The sequence below is a fragment of the Ctenopharyngodon idella genome, chromosome 20 (assembly GCF_019924925.1).
Source record: "Ctenopharyngodon idella isolate HZGC_01 chromosome 20, HZGC01, whole genome shotgun sequence".
Taxonomy (NCBI): Eukaryota; Metazoa; Chordata; class Actinopteri; order Cypriniformes; family Xenocyprididae; genus Ctenopharyngodon; species Ctenopharyngodon idella.
This window is the reverse complement of record NC_067239.1, coordinates 23,078,323-23,098,147: the sequence shown is the minus strand read 5'-3', so window position 1 is coordinate 23,098,147 and position 19,825 is coordinate 23,078,323. Positions and strand designations below refer to the sequence as shown.

Below are 19,825 nucleotides of genomic sequence, written 5' to 3'. Positions count from 1 at the left end.
CTGAACCATCAGGAGATGAAAGTGTGTGACTGATCCTCAATCTGTTCCTTTGCACGTTTTCTCACAGCTGCATGGCTTCCTTTCTCGTGTTATTTTGGCAACAGGCTCACATCAAGCAGAACAGACTTTCTGCTAGGTTTCCATGAGCTGTTGATTCCAGCTGGACTGAAGTGAGGCCGAAAACCCTGTTGAGTGGTGTGTCAGACGAAAACGTTTCCCACTGAGGCGGGCATGGATGAATCATAGCTCACCAGACGTTGACAAGTGGAGAAAAACCCAAGGACTGACAAATATTGCCCTTTAAAATCTACTTTAATCTCAAGGATCTTTGATGTATTTCCATCTACCAAATCTAATAAATGTGTTGCCATTTTTATAACTCAAACCTATCCGTTGTTAAAAAAGTTTAAACTGTCTTTTTGCAGACGCAGTTGTTAATGTATTTCAATTATTGGAAAATGTAAGGTACTTGATTTATGAGTAATTTGTTTAAAGCAGATCTGTATTTTAAAGAATTAGCTTAATGGAAATTTGGTCATCTTTTACTCACTGTCCTGCAATTCCCAAACCCATATGATTTCTTGGTTTTTTTTTTCCATGGCAAAGAAAAAATATCTGAATGAGGACTAAAGCCTTCAAGCTTCAATAAGGACGATCATGTCTGTACAACTTGTGCGCAAAAGTCAGAGCTGCCAAGACATTCCTCAAAAATTCACTTTTTGTATTCCATGGAAGAAAGAGAGTTGCATGGGTTACAAAAGGGTGAGTAAATAATGACATAATTTTTATTTTCGGGTGAACTATTTCTTCAGCACAACTTTGGCAAACCTGGAACCATCAAAGTCTCACAGAGCTATTTTCTCAGTCACTGTGAAATAAAACCTAAATAAAAATTCCATAACCATTTGCTGGGGTTTTAAAACATGGCTCCTGTCCAATGTTCCCACTTCATGAGCCATTCTGAACAGCCAGGCCTCACTAAGTAACCTAATAGTACTGGTTTCCTGGCCTACCTGTACACCACACATTCCCCAGTGACTACATCACACATCTGTCATTACAAAAGAACATCAACTGCCTCGGGGCTCTTAAAAGTACTGCATGAAGAATATCCTCCTTACTCTGCAACATACCTGTGCTTATTGGTAAATAAGTATACTAACTCAATAAATAATGCAAAGGGGCTTTTACGGAATCTAAAAAAAATGGAATGTTCCAAAGGAAACGAGAACAATAAATACCTCTCCAAAAGCTCCCCGTCCAATCACCTTCAGGATCTCAAAATCCTCCTTGCGCAAGCGCATCTGTTTCACCTTGGATGTGAAAGGTTTGGCTGTAAAAAAAGAAAGGTGACAAATTCAGTCAAAAAAACAGGTACTATTTTTATTTATTTTACACAAATTAAGAAATTGTTAAAAACATGAATAAAAAAAACACTAATCGTTCAAAAGTTTGGTGTCAGTAGTATTTTTTTTTAAAGAAATTAATACTTTTATTGAACAAGAACGCATTAATTTGTGACAGTATTGAAGTATAATGTTACAAAATATTTATATTTTAAATACATTCTGTTCTTTTAAACTTTCTATTCATTGTGTTCTGATAATGACAAAAATGCATCTCAGTTTCCACAAAAAATATTAAGCAGCAGAACTGTTTTCAACATTAATAATAATAAGAAATGTTTCTCGAGCAGCAAATCAGCATATTAGAATGATTTGTGAAGGATCATGTGACACTAAAGACTGTAGTAATGATGCTGAAAATTCAGCTTTGTCATCACAGGAGTAAATTACATTATAAAATATTAAAAGAGAAAACAGTTATTTTAAATTGTAAGAATTTTCACAATATTATTGTTTTTACTTTATTTTTGAACATATAAATGCAAGAGACTTCTTTCAAAAACATACAAAAATCTTACTCCAAACATCTGAACTGTAGTGTATGTTATTAACAGTTCATTTATTTATGAAAAAATCAGAGTTATGCTTCAAATAATATCCATTTTTTTCTAAATATTGTGTAAAATAAATAATTATTTTACTACAGCAATTTTGTGTTATTTATTCACAGGGTGTATCCATCCTAAACAGAGACCTGCCATCCCTGACTCTGATATCAAGTGGAAAAACATGAGAACAGAGAAGTGGATGATCTCAACCATGGTGCGATAAGGATAAAAGTCTTCCATGTTTATCCTCAACAAGAGTACAAACACGCCACCCACACCTGCCATCATCAGTCTACAGCTTTAAACTCTCAGAATGAGGTAAGCTTGACCTTGCTGAAACATCTTTTTACAAAGCTCGACCTCATCTAATGGCTCTTGTACACATCATGGAGGTGTGCTGTAGCAAAATCTTCCATGGGAGCGAATGCACTGCCTCTGCTGCAGACTCACAATGTTGCCCCTAAATTTCTTCCAATCAGCATCATGCACATGGGGTGGGGCGGCTCTGTTGCCATAGCAATATTGGATTGTGCAGAGGAGAGAAATTCAAAAAAAAAGTCTGGCCCTGTGAGAAATAAGGAAATGCCTGTCAGACTGCAACAAACAGGTCAAACTGAACTGTTATAGGAGTTTCGGCATATTTGGCTATTTCAAAGTGGATAAATTATGGATGAAAAGTCTTCTAGAACATATAGTGGCTCTGAAAAACTTAAAGGGATAGTTCATCCAAAAATGAAAATTCTGCCATCATTTACTCAACCTCAAGTTGTTACAAACCTGTATGAATTTCTTTCTTCTGCTGAACACATTGACTTCCATAGTATGGAAAAAAAACTACGGAAGTCAATGGGCTCCATCAACTGTTTGGTTACCCATATTCTTCAAAATATCTTCTTTTGTCTTCTACAGAAGAACAAAATTCATACAGGTTTGGAACAACTTAAGGGTGAGAAAATGATGACAGAATTTTCATTTTTGGATGAACTATCCCTTTAACACTTTCACTGCACTTAAAAATATGAATTTCCTTTGCATTACAACAGAATATAAAACCAAAAGACTGCTACCCCTTTCCTCAGAACTAATTTCATCTTTCTGAGCCATGTTTGCTATTACTTTTAACCAGCTGATCAAGTTCACATAGGTGTCAGTACATTTAACTGTTTAGCTACAGTTTATTCTACTTTTTTAGAAATAGCGCTTCATCTTTCGTAAAACAAAGACATTTAAGTGTAAAAATACAGCTGTTACAAACAACTTCTGAGACCTTTTTCTATATGTAAAAATGTGGTTTTACAAACCATCAAAACTAGTGCCAGAGCAAGTGCGTTACATTGTTTCTGAATATAAAAATGTCGACACTAACTATTCGCTAAATCAGATACTAGTTAACAGTTCCGTGGATATTCCGTATCAGCACTCAAAAAAAAAAAAAAAAAAAAAGCTGCGCCGCTGAAGCGCTCTCAAGAGCCTGCAGCAAGGTGCTTTCAGCTGGCTAAAAAATGCTTTGGTGGACACACGGCCTAACATAATAATTAAAAATAGTACAATATTTGAAAAATTATTAAAGGTGTTCGCTAAGGATAAAACCATCTAGAAAACTAAAGCATCGTGGCATGTGTAGAAAACTAGTTACATTTTTTAGAAGATAAAGGATCTATACTTTATCTATCGATAAAGTAAAGTATCTAATAATATAAACTAAAAATAAATAAAATGTTTCCCACACAATATTCCAATTCTATTTAAGGGGTCATTATCTGTTGAAGTTACAGCATCTGTCTTTCAGAGCAAATAAGTGGGTAGATCACCAAGGTACAATTGGTGGCTTCAAGGCATTTTGGTCCCAGCAGGCCTTCATTACCCAGCCAGGTCATTACGTCTCATCAGAACTGCTCCACATTACTACTGTAATTACACTTAAGAACTGACCCACTGCTAATCTAACAGTAGGTCACAGTCACATATCACAGGTCAGGTACTTTATCACACACCCTGCTGACAGCTAAAACATCCCAACAATACAAACTATGTGTAAACACCACTAAGTAAGGGTAGGCAGTATGACCAAAGTATTATATCACATTAGGAGTCATTTTTATTATGGTGACGGTACTGTTAACATAACATTTCATTAAAAATATATTTTTTACAGCATGCATGGAAATACAAACTACATTAGTGTTGTCAAAAGTACAGGCTGCGATACCAAGTCAGTACTGAAATTTAAAGAAAATGACACTTTGAGCGCTGTTGAGAGGATTTGTAAACACCTCTGATTGGCCATTGTGTTCACATGCTCATCAGATATGTCTGTGATTGGCTAAAATGTTCAACGCTTCAAAAACATGTTGTAAATAGACATCAATGACGCTCTTCACCGAGCGCTTACAGAGATACACACGGGAGCGTTTAAAAGCAGGGGTCTATCAGCGGACTGATCAAATTCAAATACTTCTGTGTGCTTTCAAATGCTCCAGTCCGTTGATCATTGTAGCCAATCACAGAAGCGTCATATTTTTAAAATTTCAGTACCGACTTGGTATCGCAGTCGGTACTTTTGAAAACACTACATTAGAGCAATAAATATATAAAAATTTTAAAAAATTATTAACAAATAAATAAATATATTATATATTTTTAATATTATATATGTATATTATTATTATTATATAATATTATTAGTATATTATTATACTATTATATATATATATATATATATATATATATATATATTTATTATTTATTTATACATTTTATATATAAATATATAAATAAATATTCTTTCTGGAAATATGGTTTATATATTAAATAAGCATGTGATAGTGGATATTTTTTAGATATTTTAGTGAATTAAATAAAAATACTAAAAAAAGTACATTTCATTTGATTCGATTTTTCTTTATTTGGTACTTGATGGATGCAAACCAAAAGATAATGGTAAGTCTGGCATCAGTTCAAAAACAGCCTCACCAACACTTGAGTTAAAAACTAATATTATAAAACAGATAATTCAGATGCTATAACTGGACATATCAAATTCATACCGCCCAGCCTTAGCACTGAGACAGGGCAAAAATAACCTCAGACATCCCTGGATAGAATCAGCCACGCTTGACCTCTAAGAAACTTTCAACAGTTGTGACACATGTTAGCAGCAGCCATATGTTAAAATAAGTGTGCCGCTGCAGTGGGAGTCGTGCGTTACATCACACACACACTATTGACTGTATACAACCAGGCATAATGCTCATAACCATAACTACTAGAGTCCTAAAAGACTCCTCTGTTCCACAGACAGCCTTTCACCACAGAACAGTATGGACTGCGAAACAACCACTGAATAAAATACTCTGCAAGCATGAATCGCTATGTAACCACATCATAATGGGACCTGCGAGTCTCTTTATAGAGTAAAAACAAATAAATGTAGACCGAGTGAGGGGCCTATCAATGGAGAAATCCATGCGATACCTGTGCATCATGAAGCCAGCTCCGCCCTATGTATCTAAGGATCAGTGGGTTAACAATATTAGCTTTAGTGATGCGTCTCTTGTTTAATTTTGGCAGCCGAACAATAGCTATACAGTATCACTCACCTGAAAACCTAATAAAACAACACGGGCATGTCAAACATAGCAACGGTTGTCATGACAAATGAGAGTGAGGTAATCTGCAGTGCTGTAAATGTAAACACCTTCGCCACATTGCTGACTGTATGGCTGTTTATGATCCTTTCAAAGAATTGTAATAGTGAGGTTAAACAAGGCAGTGTTATTTAGTATCATTGATATACTATGATATACTACTTCTTTTAATATTTTGAATAAGATTTTATTTTTACATTTTCTGTTTTCACTTTAATTTTAGTCAGTTTTAGTAATTTTGTTGTGTTTTTTGTCATTTTTATTTTTTAATTTTTAGTTTATTTAGATTTACTTGTTTTAGTACTTCAAGTTAAACTAAATAAATTTAGTTTTATATTCTATTTTATTTCAGTTAATGTTTATTTTAAGTAACAAAAATGTTTTTTATGGTTTTCATTTTAATGATAATAAACCTGGTACAAAGGGATGAAATTTATGTAAAATTCAAATACTGAGGTTTTGAAAGAAAGTGTCAGAGTAAACTCATTGGCATTGTGGGACTGGAAAAACACGTCCCGTCTTTGTGTCTCCTACCAGACTGGTTAAGGGTGTGCGTGACATAGCGCTCATGAGAATCTGCGTGTGCTTGTGTAAATTTGCCCTCCCTCTGTATTCGGGGACAGGCGTGTGTGCAAAGAACGATGCAAAGAGGAAAACTAGGAACTGAGAGTGTGTTCCCACATCCACTCCTCTGGCAAGGGGACATCTGGAAGCCATAAGAGGGATTATTTACGGCCAGGGTGAGGTAACAACGCAAAAATGCCGCTTCCAGAAGAACACGTCCCGGCTCCTGGAGCTAAAAGACCTGAGGATGGCCTTCCTCTGCCGTAACCAGATCAGCTAATAAGGCATTGAGAGCATTAACACAATAGCAGTCATGACAATGTGCTCTGGCTTCTACAACTTTGAAAAGCAGAGGTTATGCTAATGCTAACATGGATGAGTATACAGTGAAACTTTATAATGAAATTCTATTTTACACTATCCACCTTATTCCCAAGCCCCATGACGCTTTGCGCAAATTATGGGTGCAACTTCCGTTTAAGCTGTAAATAGTTAGTGAAGGACTCGCTCTATGAACGCAATTATACTTTTTTTTTTAAAACTGGGTACAATGAGATGACATTATTCTACTCACCCTTTAACCAACAAACATTAAAAGGACATTTAATAGTGTAAAAACATCAACAAGGTACTTTCAACAGGCCATAACGGACGGGTTAAATACAACTATAGTGATATATATCTGTATTATATAATATATGTTGCCTTAATAAAAAAATGTTCATGAACTTCAGCATTGTGTGATACTATTTCAAAGTGATTTCCATCATTTTTACAAATAATAAATTGTATTTAGCCTACCTGTGAAAACAAACCTGGAAAGAGACGTGAGGCTTTGAGGAGAAAAACGAGATTCTTTGTGCATTCCAGTGAACTATTAATGGGATATATCGTAAATTATATTGGGAGAACAGACCACAAATGTGCAGTATATGTTGTCCTTATTCATACTATTACAGCGGTATGCAAAGGGACAAAAGAAAATAATCATGAGGATAGAAAGCAGCGACTGAAAAGAGCTCTTGCCATAGATATTCTTGTTATAACGTTACATTAAAATACCAAGCCTTACGTTATTCTCATGATGTCTGAAAATAAAACATGAAAGAAAAATTGACAGCTCATTCAGTCAAACTGACGGATAAGCTTTATTTGTAGGGCAACCTTATGATTTGAAACGATTAGTTTCAGTCTTTTTAAACGGAAGTTCCCCAAACCGGAAGTGCAACCCATAATTCGAAAAGGCATTAGGTTAGTCAGGAATAAGGTGGATAGGTGTCATGTGAATTATGCAATCATTCAATATGAACATAGTAGACACTTTTGTAGTCCTCTAACATGAGACAAAAAAAAAAAAAAAAAATCCCAAAATTTTCAATCACTTTTATTTTAATTACTTATAAGTTCTGTGACGTGCAATGTTTCAAACAAACATCTGATGACAACTTTAAAGTATTACTATTTATGTTAGGGAATTTACTAATCAGTCTTCAGGAAGTCTGCGCAAAATACCCCTGCAAGAAAATGCAGTTAAAGGGTTAGTTCACCAAAAAAATTAAAATTATCCCATGATTTACTCAGCCTCAAGCAATCCTAGGTGTACACGACTATCTTCTTTCAGACGAACAACACAATCGGAGATATTTTTAAAAATATCCTGGCTCTTCCAAGCTTTATAATGGTAGTGAATGGGGGTCGAGATTTTGAAGCCCAAAAATATGCATTCATACATCATAAAAATAATCCATATGGCTCCAGGGGGTTACTAAAGGCCTTCTGAAGTCAAGCGATGGGTTTTTGTGAGAAAAATATCCATATTTAAAACTTTATTAACTATAATAACTAGCTTCCAGCAGACGGGCGTATGCATAGATTTGTGGTGGAAGAGTAACCACTGACGCATGATGCAATGACAAGCGCAGAGGACAGTGCAAAAAAAAAAACACCAGTCACGAATTAGAAGTCTAAAACCAGAATTTTTGAAAGAGAAATGTCAGAGGATTTCCATATAAGAGAAGAGGAGCTTGAGTTTGTTGAACAGCCCTATTTGTTTAAACCGCGAGAGGCGTCTAAGCTTACAATACTGCCTCATACATCACGTCAGGGGGTTACTCTTGTGGCGGAAGTTAGTTATTTTAGTTTATGAAGTTTTAAATATGGATATTTTTCTTACAAAAGTGGATTATTTTTATGATGGATGGATGCATTTTTTTGGGGTATCAAAATCTCGACACCCATTTACTACCATTATAAAGCTTGGAAGAGCCAGGATATTAAATACATCGCCGATTGTGTTCGTCTGAAAGAAGATAGTCATATACACCTAGGATGGCTTGAGGGTGAGTAAATCATGGGATAATTTTCATTTTTGGGTAAACTTTCCCTTTAATTCAATTTCACCAAAAATAAAATACATAATGCATAAAATTATTGCTAAAGAAGATATAGGCTAGTTCAAGTGGTCAGACATGTTGCACGATGGTGCTCATTTGCATGCCATGACTTGTTGGTTAGTTAGTTCAATTTCCAGTCCCCATCTTTTCTCATTTTGTCTCTATGAATAAAATTATTTTAGGCCAAACATAAAACTCAAAATTTAATTTACACTTAAATTCTAAAAAAACACAATTGCAATGCAATATCTAAAAAATTCTTTTAATGGTCAAAAACATTCATTTATTGTCACTGTTTTTGTTCTTTTTATCTTAATATAAACCATATTCCCAGAAAAAAAAGGAAATAAAATGAAAAAACACATTATTTTATATTATTAATCTAATGAAACACAATTCCTACATCTAAATAATATGTTTAACAATAATAAATCAAACAAATTTATTCATGTTGTTTTTGTTCTTTATTAACACTATATATGACCTGCAATTCCAACAATGGCTTAATCTGGGATAAAAGTCCCAGTTCCTCACAACTGCTAATAAAGGCCATAAATAAGACAAGTCCCAACAGACTGAATAAATTACATTTACAAAATGAAGGGGTCTTGAGCAGGGGTTTCCTTCATAGATGTGATGGTAGCCCCTGTTATTAAACAAGCTGGCAGGATATCAAATGTAAAAAAAGTAATGGGTGCTTTCAATCCCCAAGGCAAAGTCATGGCTCAGAGTACCGTGTAGTTAGCGGGGGGTGATATATGAAACCTTCTGTGAGGAGAGGGGAGAGCATTAAATCATTAATAAGTACCAAACATACATAAACATGCCCGAGAATCACTTTCATACTGCATAAACATGCAATGGGGCGATAAATTGTGTTTAATGCTAGAGTGAGCACCCATGACGGCCAGATTCCCAAAGCAATATATACTGCCCCTAAAGCATCCTCCGCTATAGAAGCATGATGGCATGACTTGTGTCAGACAAGACAAAAACTACATTTGTCTAACCACTGCAATGCACAAACAGGATATTCCCAAAATACAATGAAGCCAGAAGAAGACCACTCAGAACAAACAAAGCAATAAGATCTCAGGGCTCCTGTGCATCAAGAAAAAATCATCAAGAAAAAAATGCAAACAGACGGGGTAGGTGAAGAATCACCCATTAGACATGCCCGAAACTCAAGCCCCATGCTGTAAGCGCATCAATGGTGAAAAAGAGCAAAACACACGGTCCTTTTAGCACAGACAGCTATGTTAAAAATTTACTGAATGCAGGAAGATTATGTGACAAATTACATAAACAGAAACCTTCCGCACAAAAGACGGAGATGAAATGTGATGGTAAACACATAAAAAGCATGTTCGACACATTACTACATTCCTAGTTACTGCAGCTCTCATCAGGTCCTGCAGTCACATCACCCGTTTTGTAACATGATCCCCTACTTCTTCAATCTACATAAGAAATACATAGACTAAGTCATGCTACTGCAACAAGGTTAGATAAGACGGCATTACAATACAGGAAGTAACCATTCGCCTTTAAAAAGATCCCATTAGGTCCAATAGAGAGCAGACAGACACCAGAGTGTCCTGCATACAAAGACCCAAACAAAATGAAAGAAACAGCTGTGCTAACCTGAGATTTTTTTCCATTAACATCACCGCTAAAGTCCCAATGGAAAAAACAAAGTGGAGAACAGGTTTTTTAAGCCATAGTTCACCCCAAAATTAAACAATTACTTATCCTTATGTCATGCCAATCTCGTATGACTTACTTTCTTCCGTGGAAGACAAAAGGAGGACTTTGGAAAAATGTTCATGCTGCACTTTTCATGCTTTCAATTTTTTAAATGGAGTAAAAAGTAGTGCTACACGATTTGTAGGGGGAAATCTGAATGTGATTTTTATAATAAAAACTGACTGATTTTTTTTTAAAGCTGCAGGTTTGTTTGCTGTGCTTGTTTGCAGGGCAGCACGACTAAAAATAATAATTATTAATATTAAATACAAAGTAAACAAAAGAAATATTAGGTTACACTTTATTTTAAGATGCCCTTGTTACAGTGTAATTATACATTTATGTAGAGAGTAATATTAATTAACTACATGTACTTACTATAGGGTTAGAATTAAGTTTGGTTTAGGGTTAGTTGTGTGTAATTATGCATAATTTACAGTTATTACTACAGTAACTACATGCAATGTGTAAAAAAGACACTAAAATAAAGTGTTACTTTAAATTGTTATTCACTGAAAATTGTGCTTGACCATCTTGGTCACCAATCACTTTCATTGAATGGAAAAGAGCAGCTTGGACATTGATTTAAATATCTCCTTTGTGCTCGATAGAAGAAAGAAAGTCATGAGGTTGAGTAAATGACAGAATTTTCACTCATGGGTGAACTACTTCTTTATCAATGGAGTCAACACAAAGATGTTGGCTATGTCAGGGAAAAAAGGGTAGAGTATGATATTGTTTCACGGGGCAGTTGTGGCCTAGAAGGTTGCAATTCTCAGCAGCAAATGGTGGTGGGGGAGTGAATGAACAGCGCTCTCTTCCACTCTCATTACCCACAACTGTGGTGCCCTTGAGCAAGGCACGTAACCCCCAATCGCTCCCCGGGCGCCACAGCACAAACGGCTGCACACTGCTCCGGGCGTGTGTGTGTGTGTTCAATACTCATTGCTGTGTGTGTACACTTGGATGGGTGAAATGCAGAGCACAAATTCCAAGTATGGGACACCATACTTGGCTACACGTCACTTCACACTCACACTTCATGTGAGGCTCAATGTATAATTAAAAGAAGCACTGCCATTTCTCAGAACCTAATTCAGACACCTTTGAAGAAAAGCGGAACGGTCATATCCCCCAGAGAAGACATGGTCTTCCAACAACATGACATTGACACAAGAGCTGTAGAAGCTTTCTACAGACTGCCATGCTTTTACGCTCAATTGGCAGGGATGTAAAAACACCAGCATTAGCTTAGCAGGAGTTTTTCAGTCAACATAATACCACCCAGTCACCTCCCTGTGGCAAAATATGTCATGCTAGATGTAACTCTACCCTACTGCATTCTCTGAGAACAGAGAAGTGAATGAAATCTTGCTGGACGTTTCCTACCATGACTGACTGAAAGACCCGGAGGCAGTCAGAACTGTTGAAACTTCACCACCCATGTAATATGTTCAGATTATCATCACTGTCATTGTAATCATTATTATCTTAATCGCTAATCAACTTCGTTGGAACATGCCACTGTGAAATTTTAATTTGGGCTAGACGCTGTCTGTCAAACATATTTTCCCATTAAAAGCAAACATCAAACCCTATTAGTAACCTGCAATTTGTAACGTGATCCATACACACATGCTTCTCAACGTGTTGTTCACATGAGGCTAAAGGGATAGTTCACTTAAAAATGAAAATTTGTCATCATTTACTCACCCTCATGTTGTTCCAAACCTGTATGACTATGTCTTCCGTGAAATACAAAAGGACATTTTTAGAGAATGTACTAGGGATTTATCTTTGTTTAATTAAAAATGTGTTCCTCACACAAAGCTATCGTATAAATTCAGAAGACTAAGAATACATCCTCGTAAGCTTGTATGGACTTTCATCATACTCTTAAAAGGTGCTTTTGCATCCTTTTTAATGCTTAAAAGTTTAATTTACCATTCATTGTAATTGCATGGAATTAAGACCAGTTTATTCTTCAAAATTTCTTCTTTTGTGTTCCACAAAAGAAATATTTTTTTCCCCAGCATACATTTAAAGCTTGATGTTCATCAATAGTATATTTAGTAAATTTGCAAAGTTAGTGACATCAAATCATTAAACTCACAATAAAAACAGTAGTAACAAATCTTTTCTACGGGACGTACACCTGAATGAAATAGATTACTGGAAAAAAAATTAAGGCGGGACTTGGTTCTATCCATCGGCTGATGATTGGATGATGGCTAATCTGAATATGTGATTGCAGTTGATTTTAAGGAAGGGGCAAGTTTTATGCGGATGAAATGATTGGAGAATTCTGACATACGTCACCAGAGAAGACGTTTCACCAATAGCTTGAGTTACGAGTCACAACATTTTGAATAGAAATTATAAGGTCAAAAAAGTAATAAATTGAACACATGGACGAATTGTATAAGATCAACGAAATGCAGACATTTAGACATTTTTTTTTTTATTTCATGCTAACTTATATATATGTTTGGAACTTTTTTGAGGCACTTAATTGCAAGATAAAAATGTGTAAAGGAGGCAAGATATCAGAGCCTCCACACATTTTCCTTTATTTTTCCAGAGTTTTAAATATACAAAAATAGCAGAGTCCACACCACAACTACAGTATAACAATAATGGCACAGAGCAACAATATCGTTGGAATTACTTTCATAACAATGTTTCCAGCTGATATACGATAAAAACACTTGACAGCCAATCAGAATTCATTCCGCTTTAAAGAGCTCAAGCATTTAAAGTGGCAGAAGACAAATCTGTCACGAGCGCTTAGAATAAACAGAGCGTTATCGTTCGTTGGTGTGGACGCTAAAATATTTATTGTTATGGTTACCTTTATAGTTATTGTTATTGGTGTGAATAGGCCTTAAAGGATTAGTTCACTTTCAAATGAAAATTAGCCCAAGCTTTACTCACCCTCAAGCCATCCTAGGTTTATATGACTTTCTTCTTTCTGATGAACACAATCGTAGAAATATTAATAAATATCCCGACGCATTCCGAGCTTTATAATGGCAGTATGCGTTACCAAACGAGTATTAGCTGAAGAAAGTGTCTCCATCCATTATAAACATATTCCACACAGCTCCGGAGGGTTAATACAGGCTAATTCTGAAGCGAAGCGATGCGTTTGTGTAAAAAAAATATCCATATTTAACAAGTTATGAAGTAAAACATCTAGCTTCCGCCAGACTGCCTTCCGTATTCTTCAAAAAGCTTACGCTGTACGTCCTACGCCTTCCCTATTTAACTTACGGAACTGAAGCGATGCCAGTTATGTTTTTTCTGTAAGTTGAATAGGGAAGGCGTAGGACAACATAAGATTTTTGAAGAATACGGAAGGCGGTCTGGCGGGACACTTTCTTCAGCTCATACTCGTTTGGTAACGCATACTGCCATTATAAAGCTTGGATGCGTCAGGATATTTCTACGATTGTGTTCATCAGAAAGAAGAAAGTTATATACACCTAGGATGACTTGAGGGTGAGTAAAGCTTGGGCTAATTTTCATTTGAAAGTGAACTAATCCTTTAAGACTTAAGTCATAAACATAAGTGCAGTTAAACCTCTGACTCAAGTCCAAATCATATGATGTGAACACTTTATACAATGACAGAAAGCAGTCACGGTCTAAAGCTGCCACAAACCCCCATTTTCAGCAGCAAGAATAAATGAAAGGGACAAAAAGGCTATATATACACACACACATCTCTGCAGTCCTTCAGTGCAGACACTTTCTGGGCCACAGCCAATCCCTTAGGTTGGAAACAACTACTAATTATAACTTACAGAGGAAAGGTGTCAGTGCTAGGACTTGAAACCGTAAGTATCCCGAAAATATGCGTTTGGCAAAACATGTTCCGACAAGACTCAAAGAAATGCACACAAGAGTTCAAAAAGTGGATTGGCTCTCAAAGAAAGATGTTGCAAAACACGTCGGCTGATGACAGACAGGTTGGGGGAGACAAACGATGTTCTTTCAGCTCTGCTGAACAGCCAACATGCAAAATACCATCCCAACCACAGAGCCTTCTGAGAACGCACTTTGTTTGGATTCTTTGTGAATTACGGAACAGAATTATTTAACAACCAACCCATATACTGAAATTAAACTCAAACTGGTACCTGCTTCTTACAACAACATGAATTATATATGTAGTCATGTATGTGAAAACCCCCATCTCTGTTTTAAAAAAACCCATCCCCCCCATCCATGGAGCATCTCCTCGCACCCATGCCCTTCTTCCTAACCCCCCGCAGCAGGTCAGATACATGCTGACAGCACTCATAATGAGAAGACTCATCTATGACCTTGACATATTTGACATGTGACAGCCATCAACAGTGCCTTTAATCTAGTCTACTGCCAAACGCACTTACAAAAAACCCTTTGGTTTGAAAAGCGGAGTAGAAACACCATTAGATTCTGTTACCAGATTGGACTTATCTCAGATATTTACCATTCCTGTGGGCCTTAAATAAAGCCTGATAAGCACTGGATGATGGAGAATCACGGGTTCTGTTCCAAAACATAGTGAGTTGCCTTGCCGTCTACAGGTAACCCTTTTAAGGCGGCATCCTAACTGCAATTTAACCTCAAAAATTATGATTTACAATAGTGTTTGATGTTAGCATGTTGCTAAGCTAAATCATGATCTAATAAGTATAACAATATATTTTGGGGTGAACTATCCCTTTAAAATAACAGAATTAGGTTCCATATTAAATCCATACATTTTACCCTGTAATTAAAGGGATAGTTCTCTCTCTCACACACACACACACACACACACACACACACACAAAGATTGGTGTTCCAAATAAACTCTGGTGCAGTTCGAATGAAATATGAACGCAACACGGACCAAAGACATGTAAACTAAACAAAAACAGGACATGTAAAAATATATGCGACCCTAAAAAGGAAAGAATGCTCAAGCATACCTGTTTTTTCTCATCATAGCCATGATGTTGCCCAGACATCTTAATTTGTGTGTGTGACGGAGGGATTCTTGCCGCTGTTTTGACTGCTTTACATATTTCATAAGCTCTTCGCGAGTTCTCAGCTCCATCATAAATCATCATAGTGAGCGCATAGGACTAAGCGAAACAGGACTAAAGTTATTGATTTCTTTTTTTGGTCCGGACTAAAAGAACCAAGAGAACCAAACTAAGTGTGAACATACCCTTAAGTTTACAACGTGATCAACTGTCATCTGCCACCAATGGTTTTCTTAGATCTCATATGGAAAATGAAACAGTGTCTCCATTATTTTCCTCTGCCAAAGCTGGCACCCTGAAGTGACAGTCTGAGACGCTCGCCAAAAAAAGAACTAGGATGCACTGAGGGGAAAAAAAAAAAAAAAAAGAAAAAAAAAAAAAAAATTCACAGAAAATTCGCAATTAGATTTTTCCCCCAAATCATGCAGCTGTACATAAATAAATATTGGGGATTTGCAATGCAATTTTGGATTGTCAAAAGAAAAGAACTTAATAGGTAGCGTAATTATGTGCCTTAAAATGCAGTCTATATAGGCAGCTGACTATGTTTTAGAATGGAGCTGCAGTCTGAGCTGCTAAGCAAATGAACTTTGACAGTGGAGACAGAAAATCTTGAAAGGTCAGATTGCTAACAAGACCAATCAGCATAATGTGGTATCAGATAACCTTTCATGATGTTTAGCACCTGTCTGAGGCTGATTTCAATCTATTAAAATGTCTGTTTAATTGTCTGTATTTTCCATTTTACAAACCTAACTAAACCATGTACACTGTTTTACAGCTAGGCAGCTATTACAGCAATTCAGCCTAACTATTCATCTCAGGGGTGCAGCATTTTTTGCATGCAGGAGTAATTATCTCAAAATACTTGGCATTTACAATTTGGAAAGCTCGTAAAATCTTCATCAAGCGTAGGTCATGCGTGATAGTTACTGAAGTGTGAGGGTATTTTTGTAATTTGGAAATCTCATGAGGTAGATTCGACAGAAACGTGGCCTGACATGCACGTTATGTGCGAGGCCAACAAGTACAGCAGCACGCTAAACGGCTAAAGATGCCTAGTGTTTACAGGGTCAGCCAAGATAACCAACAGACAAAAATCACGCCAACCACAGGATTTCCTCATTTTGTGTCACTCGAGGCTGCTTCATCGTGCTGCATGGTCAGCGAGAGCTTCCCATGACCCTCGAGGACTGGAAACTATGATGCAAAACACAAATGCACGCCTACTGAAAGAGAAACCAAACCAAAACCGCTGAACCCGCAAATCACTTTGCAATTCAGTGTCCACACTGAAAACACTTCAGGAAGAAAAAAAAAAAGATCTATGTGCGGTTTGCTCTTCATTTGAGACTAAAATATAATGGAAGTAATACTACATGCTAGACGCTACTACTGCTAAATTTCAGTCATTTTACAACGGCTTTGAATGTCACTGATTAATTTGGAATTTAGAGTCGGAATGGTTTTGGAAGTCATATTTTTAGTCTTTACTGAATGTTGGGGTCAAATCTCTGGGTCACACTGTGTTACAGCTTAGTAGTAGCATTCTGATAGGATGGTCTACTGCTCCAATGCATCAAAGCTCAAGGGCATATACCAAAAATACACACACACAAAGTATTCAGGCACATAAATCAGGAAGCAGCATAGAGTAAGGCCAAGTGATAACTGTGCATGCAGCATTAGTCGGTCAGCAATGTCAGAGGACACTGGCTGATATGCACTGCCAACCATTTTGTATATCACAAAATTAGCCCATATTTATAGGAATATTTCACAGAAAATTAAAAATCTGTCATCATTTACTCACCCTCATGTTGTTCCAAACCTGCATGACTGACTTTCTTCTACAGAACACAATGAAAGATATTTTTCAAAAACATCTCAATGAATTTTTGTCCATCCATACAATGAAATCCAGTGTTGTTTTATACCCCACTGACTTTCATTGTAGCATCATAGCGAAAACAGCTGGAACATTATACAAAATATCTACTTTTGTGTTCTGCTGAAGAAATAACTGGGTCATTCTGTGTTTATTCAACCAAAGGTCCTCGGCCAAAATTTTTGATTTTAAATCTTTTTTTTTTCTGTTGAAAGAAATATATGAATGAAGAAAAACCAAGAACCGTAGGGTTTCATATTAATTTTATTCAAATTAACCTGTATTTAAAGGGATAGTTCACAAAAAAAAGAAAATTAAATTACACCTGTAGGACTTTCTTTCTTCTATGGAACATAAAATATATTTTGAAAAATGTCTGTGTTTTGTTTTTGTTTTTTTCATTGAATAAAAGTCAACAGGGTCCAATGTTGTTTTGCAATGTTGAAGGTGAGTAAATGAGGACAAATTTCATTTTTGGTGAACTATGCCCTTAAAGTAATACAATTGGGATCCAAATTGGATCCATTCATTTTATATTAAAGCTTCAGTCCATAACTTTTTTTGGTTAAAATTATCCAAAATCAATTATTGAGCAAGTACATAACCAGCCAGTGTTCAAAACTATCTCCTTACCTTAGCCCGATTCACAACGGTAAACGTAAAATTGTTTTATAATAACCTGTCACCAATGGTTTACTTAGATCTCAAATGGCAAATGAAACTGAGGTTGTCTGTTATTTTCCTCTGCTGAAGCTGGCATACTGGCAGACTGACTTAGATGCTCGCCAATCAAGAAATAGGATGCATCGAGAAGAAGATAGACAGAGAGAACGGCGACAGAGCGTATGCATCAATCAGCTGTTGTATGAGCCTCATCACACTGCACATCAGAGCGGCAAAGAGCTAGAACTCTGAGTCAGCACTTCCATGCAAATCTGGCCTTAGTCTGAGCAGAGTGCAGCAATTCTTCATTCACAGTGTACAAGGAGGGTCTCAGAGCACCAATGCACTGCAGCACTGGCTATCTGGCTACTGAGTGTTATCTCGAATAACAGATCTCTATTAGCGAAACACACCCTAAACATGTGTCTAAAATGCATTACAATACATATACAGCGACAAAAACAACTCTCTTCCCATTTATGTGTGTGCATACTACAGCTTCAGGCATGGGCGGGTGTCTAAATGTATAATGTTAGCACTAAATAAGATGTTCCTGTTTGACTGTGCTGGAGGGTGTGCTGGAATGAGGGACCAGAGTGGGAATGGAGACGGATGAGGGAGAAGAGGTGAATTCTTTGGCTTTAAACCATACTATTACAGCCGAGCGATCCGAGCCAAGTCCTCCGCAGGAGAAACATCATGTGACAGGGAGGAACAATGCATCCAGATCTCTGCATTGCCGAGGCGTTATTTTGGGAGTTTGGCATTGGTCTTACACCTCAGTGTGGAGCAGCTCAATTTTTGGCATGCCTTGCATTTTAGCAGGATACACAATGGACTGTGAAATATTGGCCACATGTCCAATGACCTCACTTTTCAATTTATTAAAATAACAAAATTATTACCAACCACATTCGCATACTATGTATATACCAAGGAAATATAATTAAATCCACAATATTACCACAACACCATGTCCAATCAACCATGATAAGTACTTGTATGTACGCGAAAAAAACCTGTATATTATTTTCACTGGTCAAGAGATTCCACATGGGCATTGATCCAATTTGATTTTGTATTGATAGTGGGTTTTGGAACGTAGAGAGGGAATACCTGTTTAACACACTGCACTGGTTAACGAATGTTTCATGTGGGAAACCCCATCAAACCATTTCCCAAGCTGCCTCCAATCTTCTACGGCCAGTAAAGGGGAAAAGAATGAAAAGCTAAAGTATGTAAGCATCTTTGCCAAGTGGCCCTAGATCCATTTCAGTAAAAAGCCCAGGGAGTCTGCATGTATTCACTCTTTCACAATGAAAAAAATAATCAGAACAATACAATATGGCTTTAGGTCACTGGTCTAGACTTGGCTGGCAATGGTAGGGAAGGAAAGGAAATGCGAACGAATCATTCATTATGTGTCTCGTAAGGTTATGCATACATTTCTCTGGAGGCCTGGGACATTCCAGGGGGTTTCGCATATAATTGCAGCTTAGCGGCCTTGTCTCAACATACATGTGATTCTCATTATGTTGTAGTACATTGTGACGGCCTCAAGGCTCCAATTATCCATCAACGCTGAATGTGGAATACTCATCACTGCCCGTACCTAAACCATAAGTGGTTGCTGCGTCCTCCTCAGTAATAGTGTTTATTATGAACTGCCCTCAGACGCTGAGGAAAACCAGAGCAACCAGCCAAATTTATCCCCTCATTCCCTTTCGCTGGACTTCCATCCTCTTTTTTGAACTATGAATGGCGTAAAAATGTGTTAGTGTGTCACAAAAAAGCAAGACACGAAGTCCCTTGTGAAGCTAACTTTGACCTTGGTGACAATAAACTGCGACTTTGGTCTCCGTTCCAATGACTGTCACATTGAAATGTGAATGAAAGAGTGAGTGTGTGCTAATGAGCTCATGACTGAGTGACCTATCCAGTCAGTCTTTAAA

General features: G+C 36.8%; 1 protein-coding gene across 5 annotated transcripts in view; it reads right to left on the bottom strand.

The window, feature by feature from the left end:
- Positions 1-19,825, bottom strand: part of cdc42bpab (CDC42 binding protein kinase alpha (DMPK-like) b) — a 62,802-nt gene that overhangs the window by 39,111 nt on the left and 3,866 nt on the right. For all 5 annotated transcript variants that reach the window (XM_051876407.1, XM_051876409.1, XM_051876408.1 and 2 more), the window contains exon 2: positions 1,242-1,333. In XM_051876407.1, the coding sequence (XP_051732367.1) occupies positions 1,242-1,333 (92 nt within the window). The remainder of the gene's footprint in view (positions 1-1,241; positions 1,334-19,825) is intronic.